Source organism: Aythya marila (genome assembly GCF_965140915.1).
Source record: "Aythya marila genome assembly, chromosome: 2".
Lineage (NCBI taxonomy): Eukaryota > Metazoa > Chordata > Aves > Anseriformes > Anatidae > Aythya > Aythya marila.
The window spans coordinates 65365630-65387556 of record NC_139043.1 but is presented as its reverse complement, the minus strand read 5'-3'; the positions used below and the strand labels follow the sequence as shown (position 1 = coordinate 65387556).

At 45.7% G+C, this 21927-nt stretch overlaps 1 protein-coding gene across 2 annotated transcripts; it reads left to right on the top strand.

Annotated features, from left to right (window-relative positions):
• Positions 1-6992: 6992 nt before the first annotated feature.
• CX3CR1 (C-X3-C motif chemokine receptor 1) lies at positions 6993-21026 on the top strand. Of its 2 annotated transcripts, XM_082753559.1 has the most exons (3): positions 6993-7052; positions 8334-8405; positions 19519-21026. In XM_082753559.1, the coding sequence occupies exon 3, from the start codon at positions 19533-19535 to the stop codon at positions 20595-20597; it is 1065 nt and encodes a 354-aa protein (XP_082609685.1). In that variant the 5' UTR covers positions 6993-7052; positions 8334-8405; positions 19519-19532; the 3' UTR covers positions 20598-21026. The 2 variants fall into 2 exon arrangements, with proteins under 2 accessions (XP_082609685.1, XP_082609686.1); XM_082753560.1 differs by lacking the exon at positions 8334-8405 and having other exon boundaries at positions 7019-7052.
• Positions 21027-21927: the final 901 nt, after the last annotated feature.

Below are 21927 nucleotides of genomic sequence, written 5' to 3'. Positions count from 1 at the left end.
GCTGAGGTGTTGTCTGTAGCCAACGCCACTCTTATCTCAGAGCTGGCAGGACTTGCTGCCTGGGTACAATGTGCTTTTTGGCTATTTGGTACAGTCAGAGAGTGCTACTGTAACTCTGGCATGAACAGATGCATCAGACCCCATGCAGGACAAGACAACGCTATTTTTCCTCACCATGCCCTGACATCCAGACACACTTCCCACTGACATTAATATACAGACATCACAAAGACATTTATTCACACATCTTTTCTTCAGCTGGCACTCTCCAAGGATGCTCAGTGTCTCTGTAATCCTCCATATGCTTTGGTTTGCAGAAGGTAAAACATGAGTTTTGAAAGAAAAGGGCACTCAGGCACCACAACCAGCTGAGGTCTTGATGTCACACCTGCTACTGTTTGCTGCCCAGTTATTCATTCCTGTACTTGAGGATACTGCAGGTACAGGAGGGCTTCTGAACAAGGCCAAGTGGTGCTCTTTCCTCTACAGAAAACAAACAAACAAACAAACAAAAAACAAAAACAGGCTGTTAACTGATGAAGAGCAGCAAGGATAATCATTCCCAAAGCCCTAACCATTGCTTCAAGATAAAGGTGATCTTTCTAACAAATGTGAGCGTGGTGCCAAGGTGTGGTACTCACATGTGAAACAAACTGCAGGGGTGAAGCAAAGCCTGTGCTCTGGCTTTGCCAAAGAGAGGTGGCAAATTAAGAAACAGAGTGGAGCAGGGCAGGTCTCTGCTCACCTCTCCATTTCCTAACAGCACCCTCTCTAAGCCAGCACCAAGACCATCACGGCATGAATAGGCTTCTCTGAATTTCAAAGACATGACAGTCCTCTCTGAAGCATGGTGGCTGCCATGGAGGATCAGCCCCAGCCTCACTCATTCCTGAAGCTGAACTTTGATGCTGAGCTTACTGACTGACTGCTGTGAAGGCTGTTTCAGAAAAATGTGATCAATCATGATCTGAGGGGAAATGCCCATTTAGTACCAATCTCCCAAAACAGTATCCAGTCCATGTCAAAGGCTGAGCAGGTCTTGGCCGACCAGTGGATAGGGTTGTGGCAGTTTTCAAGAGGGGGATCCTTTCTGCATGGATCTGGGCAGCATTAGAAAAAATGTCTATGCATAACCCCCTGTTCAGGGCTTATGGTCAGAATTTCCTAGATCTTTTGGAGCAGAGCTGCTGAAATGATGCCTCTTGTGCCTGCTCTCTGGGCTCGCTGGTGCACAGTCCCTGGGCCGAGGAGGACAGGACCAAAGGGAAGCAAGGGGGCAATGGAAATCAGTGCTTGGCTCAGAAAAAAAGCTCCAGCAGAAACCTTGATCTCTGGTTGCAGATGAGAGAGCAGCATGTGCACAGGTGAGCACAGGGACAAGCAGAGGGAAAGGACACAGACATGGCTGAGCATCTACCAACAGGAATCTGTAGAGGCTGTGCTTCATTCAGCATCAGACTTCAGCTTAGCACCTGGCGAAGCAACAAGTCACAGACATCAGTAAGCATTTTCCAAGTCACTGGCACAAAGCAGTGCTTTTCTGCATGAAAGGTGATTGAGGAAACAGGCAACTCAATTGTGGAAGCAGGGAGAGAGCAGAGAGCAAGGCTGGGTGGCCTCCCTGGGTTTCTGTCCAAGGTAGCTGCATTCATTCTCCCCTTGCTCATAGCAGCTGCTTTCTCTGGGTTCTATGTAGCCCCATTGGTCCTCAGTGTCCACACCAGAGCCTGTCTCCAGAGGTGATGGGTACGAGGGCACCCATCAGCCTTCAGCTCTGCCTCACAGGTGTCCTGAGCAACATGAGGAATGGAGAAAGGGGGGAAAGGAAGGCAGGACAGGGAAAGGAATTTTATCTTTGCAGTATTCTGAATGAGAAGTTGATGAATTGCAGCTGTGAACCTGTTCCTCCAACCTGGGTGAGCCCAGCAGAGAAGAGATGTGACTGCCCAGCTGATGGCTCAACTGATCATTATCTTGGGTCTGTCAGTTTTGCAGCCAACACCCACAAGCAGCACAGCTTTGGCAATGCTCTTCACTGATGGGTATTACTCTGGTAAAACCTGAAGTTTGTGTCACATGTGTCACAGCAACTGTCCCAGGGATGAGGACACCTCTCCAGGAGGCGTGGCCAGGCCTCCATCACCTTCACAGGGCAGTAGCGCACTGTCCCCCCCCCCCGGCAGCTAGAGGCTAGTGATCAGCTCAGAAGCACAGCTACGGTCACCAAGGCATGAGCAAGAGTTTCACATCAATCTGTTTCAATGCTCTTATCCCCTTGGTGTCTGATGTGGGGATACATGTTCCTCTTCATGTCCAATTCCTGTTTGGGCCACACTCCTTCTGCTTGCAGAAAGTGTGCAAGCTTTGAGTGCAAGTGTGTCAGCTTTCTGTGGCTCTTCCCTTCAGGGAAATTTCTGCCTCTCCATCTTCGTAATGAAGAAGAATATCTGTGTCTCCTGCCGGTGGTTAGGAAGCCCCCAAGCCGAGCAGTCTCCTTGTGTCTGCAGGGCAGCGACATGGGGGAACCAGGCTCCCTCTGCTGGGCTCTCCTGCAGAGGCAAGGCACGGAAATCGTGTGTGAGGCGTGTGTGAAGTTCACTCCTCAGAGCAATGATTCAGAGGTGCTTTTACTGTGTCTTCAAAGTGGAAACCAAACATGTCATGGTTTAAAGTCAAATTTAGTTGGAGGAAAAAAACACCCCTGGCAGTGCTTTTCACAGCCAAGGTCAAAACAGGGCTGTATCCATTTCTGTGAGACTTTGAACCATAATGCTATTTTATCACCAAGGTTTGGATGCTTGCAAGTTTGTATGGACATTTTTGTTCCCTTATGTTCAGAAAGTACTGTCCATGTAGACACTGTACTCTCCACAGTAGCCCTTTTTCTTCTTATTTACAAGGAATTAAATCCTCAAGGGCCATTGATGCAATGCCAAATCCTTGTTCCGGTGCTGCGGCACTGGGAGGAGGGTGTCAGTTCCCCTGGTTTCCCCAGGCAATGCCCAGGGCACCTCAGGGAAGCCCTGCCCTCAAGAGCTGAGACAGCCCCTTTCTCCAGAAAGCCACCACTGTCAGGCACCTTCCTGTGCCTTGTAGATGGAAGACAGTGTGCTCCAGCTAGCCCTTCCCAGGAAAATCTCTCTAGTTATGAGGGTTGCAATGTCTGTTTCTTCCCAGCTTTTTCCCCCAAATAAAAGTCTTTCCAGGAGCTTTCTCAGACTTTATCTCTGAGCTGTGTCTTGAGTGCCAGAGGGTGAACAGAGGTAGAAGATGGAAAGCAGAGATATTTCTTCACGTTGCAATTGTCATTCAGGCTGTATTCATTCCACACATATTCATGTTACACTAGAAATATACACTATGATAATGAGTAATGCTCTTAACTAGGGCTATCATTAACAGCAGAGTACAACAGAAGTCTTTTCTGTTTCCAAAGAAGATCTGTTGAGGATGTGTGTGAGTCAACCTGATTTGATGCCTTCCCATTAGAGCTTGTAGTGATTATCCCATTTGGCAAACTTCTTTTCTTCATGAAGGTGGTAGCCTACTCCTGGCTTGCTTGGCTTCACTTCAGTGCTGGGCAGTGTGGGAGGGAAAGGGCTGGCCACAGCCTTCAGAGAAACTCATCAGCATGGAGTTCCTGTCCCTAGCAACTGCTTCCACCCAGAGGCAAGCAGTGGCTGGAGTAATCTCTCCTGCTGTAATGTGAGCAGTCCTGACCCTATTTGCAAGATTTTTTAATGCAAAGAGCAACATCGGAGATGCTGTCTCAGGTACCACTGACTAAGCCCCGGGAGCCAGTACCAGCCAGGATATTGCATCATCCATGCCTTTTCTGTAAGACTCATTTGCAGGAGGTGTAGGCTAGGCAGGATGCAGCCTTGCATCATGCCTGTGAGGAAAATCACAGAATCACAGAATGGTTTGGGTTGGAAATGACTTTAAAGACCATCTAATTCCACACCCCCTGCCATGGGCAGGGACACCTCCCACTAGACCAGGTTGTCCAAAGCCCCATCCAGAGTGGACTTGAAAACTGCTAGGCTTGGGGCATCCACAGCTTCTCTGGGCAACCTGTCCCAGTGCCTCACTACCCTCTGAGAATTTTATTTTTTTTTCCAAATATCTAATCTAAATCTACTCTCTTTTAGTGCAAAGCCATCACTCCTTGTCCTATTGCTACACTTCCTGAAAAAGAGTCCCTCTCCTGCAGGCCCCCTTTAGGTACTGGAAGGACACTATAAGGTCTCCTGAGAGCCTTCTCTTCTCCAGTCAGAACAACCCCCAATTCCTCAGCTTGTTTTCATAGGAAAGTTACTCAGCTCCTTGATCATCCTCATGGCCCTCCACTGGAATCTTTCTAATACTTCCATGTTTTTCTTGTGCTGGAGGCCCCAGAGCTGAATGCAGAGCTCTAGGTAGGGTCTCATGAGGACAGAGCAGAGGCAGAGAATCACCTCCCTCACCTTGCTGGCCACTCTTCTTTTGATGCAGCCCCTTATACAGTCTCTGGGCTGCAAGTGCACATTGTCAGCTCAGGTCAAGTTTCTTGTCAGCCAACACCCCCAGGTCCTTCTCCTCAAGGTTGCTCTCAATCCATTCTCTGCCCAGCCTGTGTTTGTGCTTGAATGTTGGAGACAGCTTTAGATTTTGGTTTCCTCTCAAGCCCAGTGCACTTTCTGCAGGGTACATGGATGGATTAGTGCTGCAGGGAGAACTTCAAACCATCACTGACATTGAAGAAGCTATAATTTGCCTTTCTGAATCTGGCAGTTCTCACAATGAGAACCTTTTCTTAATGCTGTATACCAGAAATTATCTTTTTGAAAGTTGAAAGTTTGTGATTTTGGCAGTCACACTGCTAAAAGAGAACTGCTATTTTCAGTGTGTGTGGAGAAACCAACCTTGAGTCTTTTGATGTTTTCCTGAAAGAAAAAAAAAATGCACAGTTTCCTACCTCTATTTATGAAGAAGGGGCATGTTGGGGCTGCTAGCACTTGCCAGAGAAAAAGGTCAGATTTGAAAATCCGCTACTTTGACCCTTTGCTATTCCCTAACCTTTAAACTTTATTTTCAGAAACTTAACCTTGCTGCTCTTTGCTAGCACCTAGATCTGGGTTCCCTGATTATTTCCATGTATGCTTGATCTGACCTACTTGGATGACATCACTTGCATAATTCAGTTGGCGCTGAGTTCAATCTGCATCATGTTTCTATACAATCATTGGAGATGTAACCCTAATTAAAACCCAGTTAGACAGGTGATATGAGAAGAGAGGAGAGGAGAGGAGAGGAGAGGAGAGGAGAGGAGAGGAGAGGAGAGGAGAGGAGAGGAGAGGAGAGGAGAGGAGAGGAGAGGAGAGGAGAGGAGAGGAGAGGAGAGGAGAGGAGAGGAGAGGAGAGGAGAGGAGAGGAAGGAAAAGGACAAACAAGAACAACAACAACAAAACCTCATGCAGTTGGCAGAAATAAGAGGATTAAATTTATACAAGAGTGTTTGCCTGGTAGCTTGCTGCATCAGTCAGTGAGCAAACAGCTCAGACCGCCTGGAAGATGCTCTCCACCTCAAAACCCCATCCAGCTCTGGCAGTACAGGGGGTGCCTGGGACCAAGCTTGCATGGTCCCAGCCAACATGCTGAGCATCCTGTGTGTCTCCTCCCATGTGTCACAGATTCAGGCTCCAGCAGTACTACAGGGTGCAGAAAGGTCTCAAAACTGAGTCATGTCACTGGACCAGCATTTCAAATTCCCAATGGCACCTAAGGCAGGGACAGTACCTGGAGGTGTTTGTAGGAGTGTGTTCGAGGATCTTGGCAGTAGTACATCCCCCAGGTGGAGGCGGTGCCTTGCATCCCCACAATAACACAGCACACAGCTTCCTGTCACAGTGCCTGGAAATGTGCTACTCATCCCAGCTGGGGTGCACTGCACTGTGCACTAAACCACGACTACAGGCACACCCTTAACACAGCCCTGAGCATCTTGAGTGCCCTGGTCTGGGGACAGAAAGGCTCCTTGATTAATGCTAAAACTTTAAGCTGTCATACTCCTCCCGTCCAGTGGTCTGCAGGGAGATGTTATGCTCAAAACCTTATTTGTGGGCAAAGAAGCAGCAAGCATAGGTAAAGTCAATAATTTATTGTGAGTGTAATGCCAGTCTCAAGGCCTCCTGTGCCTGCACCCTTGCGTCCACAAGGCTTGTGGCCCCTGCTTGTCATACCAGACCTGTATTTCTCTACACTACACCACTGTGACAGCTCTAAACCACCTCTTTCTGCATAGAATCACTGCTCATTACTATCTGTACAAAAGTGTAGTTGTACCACAAAGATAAACAAAAGTAAAAGAAATTAGCCATAGACACCTAGTCAATTAGAGGAAGTGCTGCAACTGCTAAACCAAGTAAAAGAAAGCTGACAGAAGGTAAGCTGAAAGTCCAGGCAAAGTAGACCTGACAAGCCTCAGTACAAACTCAGTACAAACCTTATGACCAGTGACTCGCAATGGTAATTTTGGGGCTGCAGTGGTTACCAGGGACCAGTGTGCAGGAGAACCCTCTGCAGCAAAAGTACCACCACACTGTCCATGCTCCCAGTCACCACCCAAGCTCCCCCCAGCCCCTGGCATCTGAGACCATCCCCAGGTCTGAGGCTTGGTCCTTTCCATCCCCTGGTGCAGTCCTGGGAGACCTGCACTCTCACAACAAAGGCCAGAATTTGGATGAAATGCCCCCAGCACCGTGCACCTGGTTGGGGTGAAGATGAGAAGATCCCAAGGGATTACTTCTCTCCTCTGCAGTCCTTCTGTAGGCACTTCTGCTCCTCTGACTGGCCATATCCTGCTTCACTATTTCACAACATGACAGGAGGACCATAGTGGGTACATTAATATTCTCAGCTCAGCCCTGAAGCTCAGCCCAGGAAGCTGCCCTGCTTCATAGTTCAGGTTTCATAGGACAGGCAGAAGCACTAGAGAAGAGGAAATACACATTTGAAAACCATCAGGCTCAGCCTGAAGAAAACATCGGTTTTCAACGCAACTATGAATTAAGGTAAGAGACAAGTATATTTCACCTATACTTTGCCACAGCAGGATGATAAGATTGTTGTGTCATGAACTTTGGGAAGCTCTTCACTGCTTAACTCTGGGAATCTAAGTGATACTTACTTTGGGTATAGATGAAGTGGTGGAAATGTTTATGAACCGTGCAAGTAGAAAGGGGAACAGTTTTAATAGTCAAAGCAGACCAGGACAAAGACATTTTATTTGGTAGCTGTTTTTTTGTGGCATCTTGTAGTGAGAGGAATATTCACGCCCTACTAGAAGTCCTCAAGGTTAAAGCAAAACCTGACAGGTGAATAGTGTGTAGCATCAGCATAAAAGGATGGACCAAGAAGATAAAGCCCTTCTACTTCATTAGATTTTTATTTTTTTTGGATGCCTGCAGGGATTTCACAAACACGGTGCTTGACAGCACTGGCAGGCACTTGCCAGCACTGCTTGCTTTTGGTTTAGGACAGTGAACCACCACCACAAACATCAATGATGATCAAAGACGGCCCAATACAGTGTTTTGGTAGAGATGATAGCTAGTGTCTAATGTGGACAGACTGGGTAATGATATGACAGAAGTCCCAAAACTTGAGAAACCAACTTTCTTTATGACCACATTACTTAATTTCTCTGTGATTCAGCCTCTTTCTGTGGGAAGGATGTTGCACAGAGGTGTCTGATCATTTTGGTGAGACATTTTGGTAACTAAGTTGCAGCAGCCTATTAAGTACTTGTGTGATATAAATATAGATGCAGAAACAGTGGCTCCCAAAATCTGGTCTGCTCTGGCAAGCTCTGTGCAGAGGCAATGCAGGCGGAGGCAGTGAATTGGGCAACAGAATAAAAAAAAAAGAGAGCACCTGAAATGAATTACAAAAGTTTGGGCAGTGAAGAAAAAGTCCAAAAGGAGGAGGAAAAGGCTAAACTTGGACAAAGTGAATAGGAGAACAAACGGTGAACTGGGAGGTTGGCCAGAGGATAACGCAATCTTGCCAGGGATAATTTCATCTGGACACAGTCAAGGGATAATGTGCACTGCCCTCTAAAAGGAGGATTATAGAAGATGATTTAACAGATCTCCCATTTCTGGAGAGCATTCTCAGGTTTCTCAAGGATGCCATGGCAATGTGATATTATTAATAACAAAAAGCAAGGGGCAGGAAGTAAATAGGCGCAGCAATAAAGGTGGCAGGAGGATGGAACCAGTGGTAACTACAAACAAGCATAAACAGGGCACACTGCTATTAACAATTGTCTGTTTTTGATGTTCCTTCAACAGAAAACACAAACAAAATTTGAATGCCACTTAAGAAGGGAAGGCCTGGGGAAAAGAAATACTGAGGGAAAGCAGGTAAGGGAAAACAGGCAAAACACTCAAGTATGCATGTAAAAATAGAGAAATAGCATTATGAGCAACTGTCTAAATGGAAACGCCAAATAGGGAAACTACCAGGCTAGAGGAAATGTTTGTGAAGCAAATTTTTCAAGAAAAATGTGATCCTGGCCACCATCATCCAGCCAGATGACCACCCCAGACTGGCTCTGCAGTGGGCAGCTCTTGGAGGAACCTCTTCCCTCTTCAGCTCTGCCACTGCCCTTGGGGGCACCTTGAAGGTAGCCACTAGAAGCCTCCATCACAGTGCTGCACTGCTTTTGCAGGGATATAAGTGTGGTTCTTCCAGCCAACACAGCTAACTGGGTGCATTCAGTATGAGTCTTACACATTTCTCACACTTTCCCATCCTGTGGCAGGTCCCTGGGGGCTGACACTGCCTGGAAGCTATCTCAGGTTGCAAAAGTGCAGTATAGCACCCTAACGCCCATATCCATGGATCTGGTCCTAGCATCAAGACCACAAAATCACAACCTTGAGAGGCATGTGTGAAAAATTCAGAACCATTTTTTGATGATTTTTGAACCTGTTTTAGGACGCATGGTCTACACAGGATCACACTGTCAGGTCATATTCTCCTAAGTGCTTAAAAAGTGCTTAAGTCATTTCTGAAACTGATATTTAGGGCTGTGAGCTCTGTATGGCCAGATTTCTAAAGGTACTTGTGCTACCAGAGGTTCAGACTGATGCCTTGTGGTGTTTTCAAAAGCACCCCAGTGCTTAGCTCCCATTGAGAAGAATTATTTGAATTAGTGATAGCATACCAGGAAAATGCCTTGATATGCTTATCTGCAACTTCACTTGCTCAAGAGCATTTACAAGTCATGTTCTGAAAGCTGAGCCCATATCCTGCTCCATTAAGGTCATGTTCATTTATGTTGCTATCTAAAGAATAACAGCAATAACAAGATCAAGAAAATCACCTGAGTTTTTGTAGAGAAACCTAAGGATACAGCAGGAACAAAAGACCCTCTGAATGGCTTTGAGTAAATTTGAAGAGAAAGATGTCAGGGAGCAGGTGGGACCCATGGCACCCTATCTGCCTGGCCACAGACTCAGGGGCACTTTGTCCTCCCTGGTGTTGAGAAGGAGCTTAAAGCATTACAAGACTTACAGGTTTTATTATAAATACAGCAATAACCACAGGGGCAAGCTGCCATGGCACCACCAAACCACACACAGCCTCGGTGGTTTTGTCCCCCCTGGGCAGCTTGCAGCAAGTCTTCCTGATGGAACAGAAAAAAAAAGCTAATGAGGGGATGTGGCTGGGGGCAGGATGCCTTGTTGGGACCAGGGCTCAGTCCAATTTGTTGTGAAGTTAACACAAACATCCCAAATGAGACCCCTGCGCTGGCCAGCTGGGTGGGACCACAGTATAAGTATCTCCAGCTCTTGTTCAAAATTATATTTCTGTGGTTGCTCTGAAGCACAGGTAGTAAAGTCTTCACCACTGGCAGACAGTAATAGCTCCACGTTTCTGTTCTTTGCTTGCTTGCTTTCTTTTTCTTTCTTTCTTTCTTTCTTTCTTTCTTTCTTTCTTTCTTTCTTTCTTTCTTTCTTTCTCTTTCTTTTTCTTTCTTTCTTTCTCTCTTTCTTTCTCTCTCTCTTTCTCTCTTTCCTTCCTTCCTTCCTTCCTTCCTTCCTTCCTTCCTTCCTTCCTTCCTTCCTTCCTTCCTTCCTTCCTTCCTTCCTTCCTTCCTTCCTTCCTTCCTTCCTTCCTTCCTTCCTTCTTTCTTTCCTTCTTTCCTTCTTTCCTTCTTTCCTTCTTTCCTTCTTTCCTTCTTTCCTTCTTTCTTATCATAATATATCTCATTCTGATGCAATGGACTAAGCTGGGTTGTGCCCTGGATTCTTGCTGCCCTAAAGTTATCTCCAGGTTAGCACCACTCTCAGAGCATATTTGAGAAAGCACTTTCTGGTGCTACAAAACCTTAGGTGAAGATGGCAGAAATCCTGGACTCTATACTATTTCCTCCTGTCCAATCCAAACCTGATCTTTTCAAACATATATATTTTTTACCTATAATTATTGGTTTAAATTTATAGGTTTACATGCTTCTCACCTCCAGCCAGTGTTTCTAATTTAAAATTGTAGAAGCTAGTGCTTCTAATTAATTTGTGATGGTGGTGTGGTGGTGTAAAAACTGTAGAACTGATACAGGGAAGGAGCTTTTTTTTTTTTTTTTTTTTTTTTTTTTTTTTTGTTTTCTTCTCTATCTTTGACCTAAATGTCTGTGTTAAGGGACTACAAACTTCTGCAATATTCAGGCTTACATTTGTCTTCATCAGAAGTGGTTTGATCAGCTTCCATTTCCAAGGCTTTTATTTTTTACTTAAAATGCCCTGATTTTTGGAAAACACTCAGCATTCTTCCTCTTGAGTTGGAAAATCTAATAATGAAGTGGCCTAGATCGCTACTTGTTTTTAAAAATCTTAGCGTCAAAGTCTTGGGGGAATCTCCATAAAGCACCCAAACTGATAAGCAATTAACAAGCTTGCAGAACTCTGCCTGGCCACAAAAATGGTCCAGCTGACCTGAGAATAAATCACTGAAAAAAATCACAGAATCACAGAATCACAGAATTTCTAGGTTGGAAGAGACCTCAAGATCATCGAGTCCAACCTCTGACCTAACGCTAACAGTCCCCACTAAACCATATCCCTAAGCTCTACATCTAAACGTCTTTTGAAGACTTCCAGGGATGGTGACTCCACCACTTCCCTGGGCAGCCTGTTCCAATGCCTCACAACCCTTTCAGTGAAGAAGTTCTTCCTAACATCCAACCTAAAACTCCCCTGACTCAACTTAAGCCCATTCCCCCTCGTCCTGTCACCAGGCACGTGGGAGAACAGGCCAACCCCCACCTCGCTACAGCCTCCTTTAAGGTACCTGTAGAGAGCAATAAGGTCGCCCCTGAGCTTCCTTTTCTCTAGGCTGAACAAGCCCAGCTCCCTCAGCCGCTCCTCGTAGGACTTGTTCTCCAGGCCCCTCACCAGCTTCATCGCCCTTCTCTGGATCCGCTCAAGCACCTCGATGTCCTTCTTGTAGCAAGGGGTCCAAAACTGAACACAGTACTCGAGGTGCGGCCTCACCAGAGCCGAGTACAGGGGGACGATCACCTCCCTAGCCCTGCTGGTCACACTGTTTCTTATGCAAGCCAGGATGCTGTTGGCCTTCTTGGCCACCTGAGCACACTGCTGGCTCATATTCAGCCGACTATCAACCATCACTCCCAGGTCCTTCTCTGCCTGGCAGCTCTCCAACCACTCATCTCCCAGCCTGTAGCTCTGCTTGGGGTTATTGCACCCCAGGCAGAGGACCCGGCACTTGGCCTTGTTAAACTTCATGCAGTTGACCTCAGCCCATCAGTGCAGCCTATCCAGATCCTCCTGCAGAGCTTTCCTACCCTCGAGCAGATTGACACACGCACCTAGCTTGGTGTCATCTGCAAACTTACTGAGGGTGCACTCAATGCCCTCATCCAGATCATTGATGAAGATATTAAAGAGGACTGGCCCCAGCACCGAGCCCTGGGGAATGCCACTAGTGACTGGCCTCCAACTGGACTTGGCTCCATTCACCACGACTCTTTGGGCCCGGCTATCCAGCCAGTTTTTAACCCAACGAAGAGTGCGGCAGTCCAAGCCAAGAGCAGCCAGTTTCTTGAGGAGAATGCTGTGGGAGACGGTGTCAAAAGCCTTGCTGAAGTCAAGGTAGACCACATCCACAGCCTCCCCCTCATCCACCCAGCACGTCACTTTGTCATAGAAGGAGATCAGGTTTGTCAAGCAGGACCTACCTTTCATAAACCTGCTGACTGGGCCTGATCGCCTGCTTGCCCTGCAAGTGCTGCGTGATGACTCTCAGGAGAATCTGCTCCATGAGCTTCCCTGGCACTGAGGTCAAACTGACAGGCCTGTAGTTTCCCAGGTCTGCCCTCCGGCTCTTCTTGTAGATGGGCGTCACGTTTGCTAGCCGCCAGTCAACTGGGACCTCCCCTGATAGCCAGAACTGTTGATAAATGATGGTAAGCGGCTTGGCCAGCTCCTCTGCCAGTTCTCTCAGTATCCTCAGGTGGGTCCCATCCGGCCCCAACGACTTGTGCACATCCAAGTGCCGTAGCAGGTCACTAACCATTTCTTCGTGGATAGTGAGGGCCACATCCTGCTCCCCATCCCCTTCCACCAGCTCAGGGTACTGGGTATCCAGAGAACAACCGGTATTGTCGCTAAAGACCGAGGCAAAAAAAAGAAAAAAAAAAAAAAAGAAATATCAAAGAAAGAAATTTCCTCACCTTAAAGTAATCAGAGAAGGAGTGTGGGAGCAGGGAGCAAGGATGCATCTGAGAGTGTCCCAATGGCTTGTTTGCTCTGCTTCCCTTCCCATCAGAGGCTATAGGACTTTATTCAGGCTCCCTGTGCTGTGCTCCTCCACTGCATCTGGCTAAAGCCTGATTCCCATACTGATGACTTCTCTTGATGTGGAGGCCCTCAGATGTACAACAGTCCCCTTTTCCCGCTTGAAGTGCCAGTCACGCACCTTTCACTGTTAAATATGTATATATGATTTCTAGCTTGTGTGTTTCTGATGTGAACTGCCCTGTGTTAGTTAGATTAGCAAGACTGTTAACAAGAGCAAAAGTGATACAATTTTCACTTCAATACACTTTCTTTCCAGAAGTTCAGCAGACAACAGTGAATTTTTCACTGAGGACTTTCCTCAGACAATTCATCACCTGGGTGGCTATGCCTTTTCTATACTTTCTTCACCTCTTATAAGCTCGGACACCTGAAGTATGCCTACAGCCCTAGTAGCAAGCTCTACAATGGTAAAATCTTCCCTCCTTTGCTCCTTCCCATGTAGTACAGCTGTGAACACCCAAAGATTGCATCAGCTTTTTGTACTGAAACATCTAGCTGGGCACTCAGTTTCAGTGTCTGCCCATGTTTGCTTCAGGGTTTCCTGGTGGATGCACCCCATGCTCAAGGCATGGTCTGTGGTGTTCAGCCCACCTGCATATAACTTTTGGCTACAATAAAAGCCAAGGTGAATCATCTCAGAAACCCCAGATGACTCAGAGCTGGCTGAATCTCTGTGCAATTCTCTAGCATTTTAATCACTTCACCCTGCTAGCTCTGATTCCCAGTTCGCTTTCAGACCACTGAAGCATTTTTGAGTCTGTACTCATGGTTCCCACAGAGATTTTACAAGCAATATATCCAGTTCAGTAGAGCTTCCCTCACTGACAACTGTTTTTTGAGATCTGAGAGCTAATCATGCCAAGTTCCATTGTAATGCTTTATGGGGTTTATGTTACTTTGGGCTGGAGACAGCGCCATTCAGATCATCAGGCAATTCCAGCCAAAGCTGCAAATCTCCAACATAACAACTTTTATCAACCTTGTCATCAAACCAAGGCTTTTTTTTTTTTTTTTTTTTAATAAAGCCACACAGCAGCATTAGCTACACTCTCACCCTTTACTCCCTTTACTCTTTAAATTTTATTTTGCCCAGGATAAGCATTAGCTTGCACCACCTGTTCTATCTTGCTTCCTGCTTTTGAGTATTGGCATTGTGACAGCTCTTGCCATCACTTGTAGAAAGTGTCCCTATTTCAGGACTGGATGAAAGGCTCAATTTAAAGGAAATGCATCTGCTGGAATGGGCCTACTTTGGGCCCTAGCTAGCTATCACGACACCAAGCAGTTTCAGAGACCATCCCCAAAGGACAGAGCTGCCCAGCTCTGAAGCTACAACAACCAGTTGGGTGTAAGACTAGAAACCAGGCCCCAGCTCTGGTTTGTGCATTGCCCACACATCTGTGCTTTGTCCTGGGTGTCCTCTAAACCACAGTTAGAGGTGTCTGCAGCAGCTTGGTGAGTGCATGGTGGATGTGTTGCACTGGGTTGGTTAAGAGTTTCACCAGGACTAGTGAAGAGTAAGACTTTTAGTGCTAGTAAGACTTTTAGCCCACTTCCCTCCTGCTTATTTCTACCTAGATCTTGTTAGTTCCCTTAAATTTCATGTGTGTGTATGCTAGAAGTGCTACCAACAGCTATGACACTTCATTTGGAGGTAGCCAAGGGCATCCCCATGGTCTTAGCGAGAATCACTGGCAGGTGGAAGGTTGATGGGTGTAGCTATGACTGCACACAGACAACAGTGCTTTTACTTGGGCAGGGTGGTGGCAGCTCAGATCTAAAGGTGACAAAGGCAAATGCACCCATGGGGTTTCACACGGGTCCCCACAAAGCCTGCCAGCTTCCCTGGGCTAGCATCAGGCTGAATTGCCAGTATGCAGCTCAAGCCTCCTGGGCTGAAAACATGCCCTGTTTGCACAAGAAAAGCAAGTTAAGTCAACCTCACCCAGAAGTGCTGAGTAAGGTGTGAAAATCTTCTTGAGATTTGAACACTTTATCAGCATATTGTGCAAATCTGAAGTGTGACCCTCTTGCAGAAATCCGTTTGGTTTTATTTGTTAGCTGCTTTTTATTCACTGGCAGCAGAAGCATCATGAAAAGCCCAAGTGCTTGCAGACCTGGCTTGTTGGCAGAAAAGCTTGTAACATGGCATTAGGCTGATAATGAGTAAGATGAGATGTGCAGACAGGATTTTGCTCTTGTGTCACCCGGCTTGATGCCAGGGATGTTTGAAGGCTGAAATGCAACTTCTGTTGTTTAGGGAGTTTGCGACTCTCTCACAATTTCACTTCTCTATGCACTACATATAGCATACACGACACAGATTGTCTGGGAATAGCTGTGTTGAGAAATAGGGTTTTCATCCTGCCTACTATTGTCTTTTAGGCAACTATAAGCATTACTAAAAGCAGAAGTCTTTGTTGGGTGTAGGGTGCAAAGCTGCTGGGGAAATGGGGAGAGAGAGAAAAGTGGTTGTAGAGCTCCATGAGAAGCAGAAGTGAATCTACTATTTCCTGTATTCAGCAAAGGAAAATGCCTAGCTGAGAAACATTGCAGCCACTCCATCCTTACTTGGTATCCTCTGCAGTCTTCAGTTAACTTTTTCCCTTATTTAAACATTTATCATAAACACAAGAGAGAAAATTGGGTTTAGTCGGACAGTGAGATATCACATGCATGGGGTGGGTTCTGCAAGGCTGACAGAGGACACCTGGCCAGGAAGGATGAAGGGTGGGCAGAGTTCGGATCCTCACTCCAGAGTGCAATAAAGTTTTATTGCAATATGCTTATCTGACATGTTTATTTGTTTGTTTGTTTTTGTGAGACCTTTGGTTGGTTGCAGCCCACCTGCTGGGTAATATCAGCTTAAACTGAGGAAAGTGGTATCAGAGGTGCTAAATTTTCAAAAAGAACTGACTATATTGGGTATGCAGAATGAGTAACAGTGGGAGGATATGAATGTGCAGTTGGATGGATACCAAATCTATCAAATAGAGAGTGAACAAGACACAGACTGTGACAGCAGATTTGGATGCTGCCAATATCCCTTCCTGCTGCTGTATGTGCTACATGGGATCTTACCCTTTCCATCAGCAGAGGTTCCATGGGTTTTGTAATAGCCTATTTGGAGGTAGAGGAAATAACATGCTACTGTAGAAATAAATTATCTCCACCAATGAGCTCACTGAAAAGCACTTCAAGAAAAACCCTGGCCCAAGTTCCCCTTTACTTCATTAAGGCCAGGATTTCATCCTGCACCTCTGTGTGAGTGCTCTTGCATGAAGAATTGGCCCATTCTAAGCTCAGTTTTTTCTTCAGGCAATGCCTGTGGAAGCAGCCTGTGCAGAAGGCTGCCAGCCCTGAGGACTGTTCTGTGGCAGAAGCTGCATTTCCTTGCAAGTGTAAGGAAATACCTTTCCTTACAATACCTTTTGTGTGTCCAACACAACTTATCAGCATGTACCAACTCATACAGAAACCCCCCAGAGGAACAAGCTACCTTTCTGGACATGAAATCAGGGAGCAAGCATGGGAATGATGAGCATAACTATTGGCCCTCTGAGAGGAGACAGTGAAACAGTGGAAGCTCCCTCTCTCCAAATGATTAATTTCTGAAATTTCTGAATTTCTGTCTGAAACAGGAGCTCTCACACAGCAGAAATGCTGGGGCACTTTGCAGCAGCATTGTAGCCTCTGTCCTGATTTGTCACAGAATCAAGTTAGGAAGGGAATTCTGGAGGTCTCTGGGCCAAAGACCTGCCCAGAGCAGGGCCAGCCAAGTTTCAGACATTTCCAGGAATGGAAATCCCACTATGTTCCTGAAGCCCTGTTCTCATGTGTGACCACCCTCACAGTGAAAATATTTTCCAGCTAGTAAGTAACATGGCCATTGCCTCTTATTCCTCTGAGAAAAAATTCCCTGCTTCTCCTTTACACCTTCTCACTAGGTAGCTGCAGACAGGAATACCTAGTGAGAAGATTAGGACCTTGGGTCCTCTAGCCCTCTCTTGTTAAGGCTGATCAAACCCACCGCTCATCTTCCTCTAATATGCCAGGTGCTCTGTCCCCTGACTATTCTGGTAGCCACCTGCTACTGCTCCCAGTACATCAGTGAAGAACCAGCTGTGGAGCACATCAGCCCACGGGGCAGGAAGGACACTCTGGCACTGTGCAGATGGGTGCAGTAAAATATCTAGCAGGGAGTAAGGTGGGCTGTCTTAGTGACTCATATTCAGCATGAGAGCCTTTGGTGCATCCCTGACACTTCTTTCCGTTTTAAAGGGACCTGCTGCAGGCATTTGGTCTATGAAGAGTTGAAAGAAAATGTCAGAATGAGAAGGCAGAAAATGCTGGGCTGTTTGGATTTTATACTATGTCTCCTGCTCATTTCTGTATCCCTCTACATGGTAGATAAAGCAATGTCTGGGCAGACACAAGAAGAGATGGGCAACCTCTCACCCGTCTCTGTAGGCAACACTGATTAGCTGTCTCGCCAGTAGAAAATTAAAATCTTGCTTTACTATTCCCATCAGCTTTTGCTCCAGCACCTAGCTAGGCCTTTCCTCTTCATTTCCCTATAATTGTGCACATTTCCAGGAGCAGACAAACTAAACTGGGCTACAAGCAAGGAGCCAGATGGTCTTGCAGACAGGCTCAGCTCCCTGTTGAAGATGCAGTGAGAGCTGCCCAGCCTGTGGGTGTGCCTGCCGGATGCATGCTGCACCCTCCCCCCCCCCCGCACCATTCTCATGCCCTGAAACTGCCAGCGCTGAGACAGCCCTTCTTCTAGCTCATTTTTCCTGTGCAAAACCACAAACATTATTTTCTAATGACTATGGGCACTTCTCATTTAAATTTTGGGGAAAACAACTATGCTTTGAACTTTCAGAACAAGATATCTTATAACAGAGAGTATGTGTTGCCAACTGGCACAAAAAAAAAAAAAATCCTTTGAGAAGTGACTACAAAATGAGAGGTCAGAACTTCACAGCCCACACTACAAACAGCACTCTAGCAGTGAAGTGTTAGGAGAAAATACAAGTAGAGTAAAAAGAGCCATCCACAGGGGAGTTTGTTGTAGTTACCAGTACATCATATGAAACTTCTTGGGCAAGGGCTCTAACATACTTTTTACTTCGTGCTTAGCACTGCAAGGCTTATTTAAACAGAGGCTGTGGAAGCTATTGTGCTCAGTGAAACATGGACATGTAAGCTGGGATTCCACACGCTTTGCTCCAAGGGTCAATAGTTAAAGACCATTGGTGTCTACCACTGTGCCTCTGCTCTCCTTGCAGTCAAAGGGGGTTTCATCAACACGATCAGGAGAGTCCAGAAAGCAGTCCGTCTGTCTTGTCTTAAAACAGACTTCGTCCAACCTGTATTGGATCAGATGCACTGCTCTTCACTGGCTGTACTGACTATATCTCCCAGTAGCAGGAGATGTAAAGCATCCCTATTAGATACAGCTTAGGGTCACTAAACTGAATCCTACCTTTGTATCAATGGGGGTTCTTGTAAGAGAATCACAACACTGTGACCAAGGGGTAGTTATTAGATGCAGTTTTGTTAACACTGACCTTTTCTTTCAGTTTCAGCTTTAACAGGTGTTTTGGCCATGCGGTCATGGCCCTGGGCTTCTGCACAGCACGTCACATTCAATTTCCCTTCATTTCTTACAGAGAGCACAAATAACTGATACTTACAAGTTCTTTACCCAAGCCAAGGAGCAGACCTAATGCAATAACTTATGCACTCCTCTAGCAATTTTGATTCCCTGCTAACAAAAGTCTTTACAGAGACTTAATGTCACATCCCAAGGGAGCGCAGAGGAATGGTGTGTGCCCCAAGTTTTTGGATGTGCAAACAAGTGAGCCCAGAGATCATGCATCGTCACCTTATACACTGTCTGGGTGAAGTCTAACCTTGAGCTAATGAGCCCTGGCTCCAATCTGACTATCTTGCACTCAAGGCAGAAGCACTCACATTATGCTTTGGTGCTTGAGGAAAAGTGTCAATACAGTTTCTCTTCATTTGATATAAGAGAATTTTTTTAAAAACTCATCAAAGATATGCTTGCTCCCAATGGATGTCCCAGTGCAATCTTTGCTTCTGCCACATAAACATGTGCTCAGGCGTGGCCAAGCTGGGCGTCTTACCACACTTCCACCCTGGGGTTAACATCTGGGGTTATGCTCAGCTCTAGTTGATGCTGACAGGCATCTCATGCTGATCAGCAGCTACATTTAGATTATCGCTTCCTGAATACTGCCCAGCCAACTGGGAGAGTGTCCACATTTCTCATGCTGTGATGCACTACTTGCAGGGCTCAACTACTCGGATGTCACTTTGCTGCTACTCTGCTCCTCATTTGCTGAGAAGGGTACATACAATTCAACAGCCTTTAACATTCTCACTTATTTCTTCTTATACTAAAGAGCTAATTTTCAGTGAAGTACATATAACAGAAGAGTCTAGACTTATTTTAGTAATCTACCATCACCTCCACAGTCATACAACTCTCACTAGCCAAAATTGTGACATAATCCCAAAGCAAGTGTGTTGGTGAGGTTTCTCAGTATTGCACCATAGCAGATGCTGGCTCTCTCTCTAACAATTTTCTCTTTTCCCTTGTCATTCATGTTGTCTCTAGCCAGAAAATTCATCATGGCAGAAGCATTCCCAGAAGTGACAACTGAATACGCTTATGATGAATACGCTTTTACCTGTGATAAAACTGACATCCAAGAATTTGGGAAAATATTTCTGCCGATATTTTACATTGTTGTGTTTGCTCTTGGCCTCATGGGGAATCTCATGGTGGTTTTTGCCATTTTGAAAGCAGGAAGTAAAAAAAGCATCACTGACATTTATCTTCTAAACTTGGCTGTCTCGGACCTTCTCTTTGTGGTCTCCCTACCCTTCTGGGCTTCCAATACAGTGCGGGGGTGGACCCTTGGGACTATCCCATGCACAGTTGTTTCTTCACTGTATTATATCGGTTTCTTTGGGGGAATGTTTTTTATCATGGTGATCAGTATCGACAGATACTTGGCTATTGTCCGGGCAACGTACTCTCTGAAATCCAGAACCATGAAGCAGGGCTTTCTGATAACTTGCGGAGTATGGGCAACAGCAGTTTTAGTTTCAGTGCCACATTTTGTGTTTTCCCAGCTGTTAGAAAATGACTGCATTCCTGTGTTCCCCCAGGAGCTGGAGAACATCTGGCCAGTATTCTGCAATGTGGAACTGAACACCATAGGCTTTCTCATCCCAGTCTGTATCATATGCTATTGCTACTGTGGGATCATCAAAACCCTGCTGTCCTGCAAAAATCAGAAAAAAACACGAGCCATAAAACTGACCTTGGTTGTGGTGGTTGTGTTTTTTCTCTTTTGGTCCCCTTACAATGTGCTGATTTTTCTTGAGACTTTAAAGCATTATGAGTTATTTGTAAACTGCCAACAAATTAAATCACTGGACTACGCAATGCACCTGACTGAAACCGTTGCTTTCAGTCACTGCTGCCTCAATCCTCTTATCTATGCCTTTGCTGGGGAAAAATTCAGGAAATACCTTTACAGTGTTTGCTTAAAGTACTGCCCATGCCTGTGCTTCTGTGGGCCCTGCAGTCGCTACCAGGTCAGCTCTTCAACTAGCTATGCAGAAAGCACTGTGAACAGCAACATTACCCTAAACACCAGTGACCAGGATGGAACTGTCTTCCTCTGAAGTCAGAATGCCTTCTGTAAAGAATAAATGTATGTAAATGTATGTAAATAGCCTTCTGCAGGGCTACCCATCACTGAGAGATTGCCATCACCCATGGGAAAAGACCTATGACAGCACTGAACTACTGACATGCCTCTGGTTAAAGATTAAATATTCTAGAATAGTGAATATTTTAAAAACAAAAGCTGTACTATATGTCAAGGCTGAACGCTGAATTGAATCAAGAGAGAGAAAGAGGACAAGTAGAAGCAAAAGCAGCACCCTCTGCCCAGAACAGAGATGGAGAAGAATTTAAAGGTAGGGAAATTGTTACACAGTTTTGCCATCAACACTTTCGTGTGTATATACACCTGAAGTGCAAATGATCTATGAATAGATCTAAACTCCTGTTTTAAGGAAAGAGAGATTTCTTTAATGAGTGGTATCTGACTGTTAGCAAAGGGGAATACTTTTATTACTGTATATTGAATCATATCTATATGGAAGTGATTTTGGGGTTATTGATTGCAACAAATGCTTTACCTGTGCTTTCATACCTAATAAAATCCTACTGTTAAAATAAATTAAAGAAAAAAAATAAAAGTGTTTTTTCTGAATATGCATTTCATGCCAACAGTACACTCAGTGTTCATAGCATGCAATTACCAGAGCAAGGACTGTCCTGAAGGGTTTGGGACCTGACCCAGAGCTAATCAGTGCCAGCAGGCACCTCTCCTGATATCTGTGGGCAGAATTTGGGAGAACCAGTTACTCAGCACCTCCTCAAAGTGCTCTGCTGAGCGAGGGCCTGCATGAGCACACGCTGGGACAACTGGAATTGGAGGTATGGGCTGGGGTGTCATTGTGTTTGGCCATCGTTTGCAGTACTTGGTAAGTGCACACTTCATATCCAAGCTCTGCTTGCCCTACCTTGGAAACACCAACTGTGTCTATATTATCACAAAAACAGCTTTGGGGACAAAATAACTACTAATCCATGCTGTCTGCCACAACCTTTCTCAGCCTTCATGGCCTCCCTCACCACAGTTCATTTTCCCATGGAGACCTTCATGCATACCCAGATTTAATGTGTTGCAGAGGACATATTTACTATGTGCACTCGACAGCCCCCAAATATCCTTTTTTTTTTTTTACTCTTGCAGTGACAATACTTTGGGGGTGGAAAACATCAATCAGACAAGACAATGGAGTGTCCTTTACCTGGACCTCCCTGGAAATCTCCTGCCATTATCTGCTACAAGGAGAAGTGGGATATTATAGGACCTGTGGGCTGGAATTAAGCGTATGAAAAAAGGACTGTTGCTGCCTGGAAAGCTGAGATCACCATACA

Excerpts from the sequence above, each read along its gene's own strand:
- CX3CR1 (XM_082753559.1), top strand. The coding sequence starts at position 19,533 with ATGGCAGAAGCATTCCCAGAAGTGACAACTGAATACGCTTATGATGAA.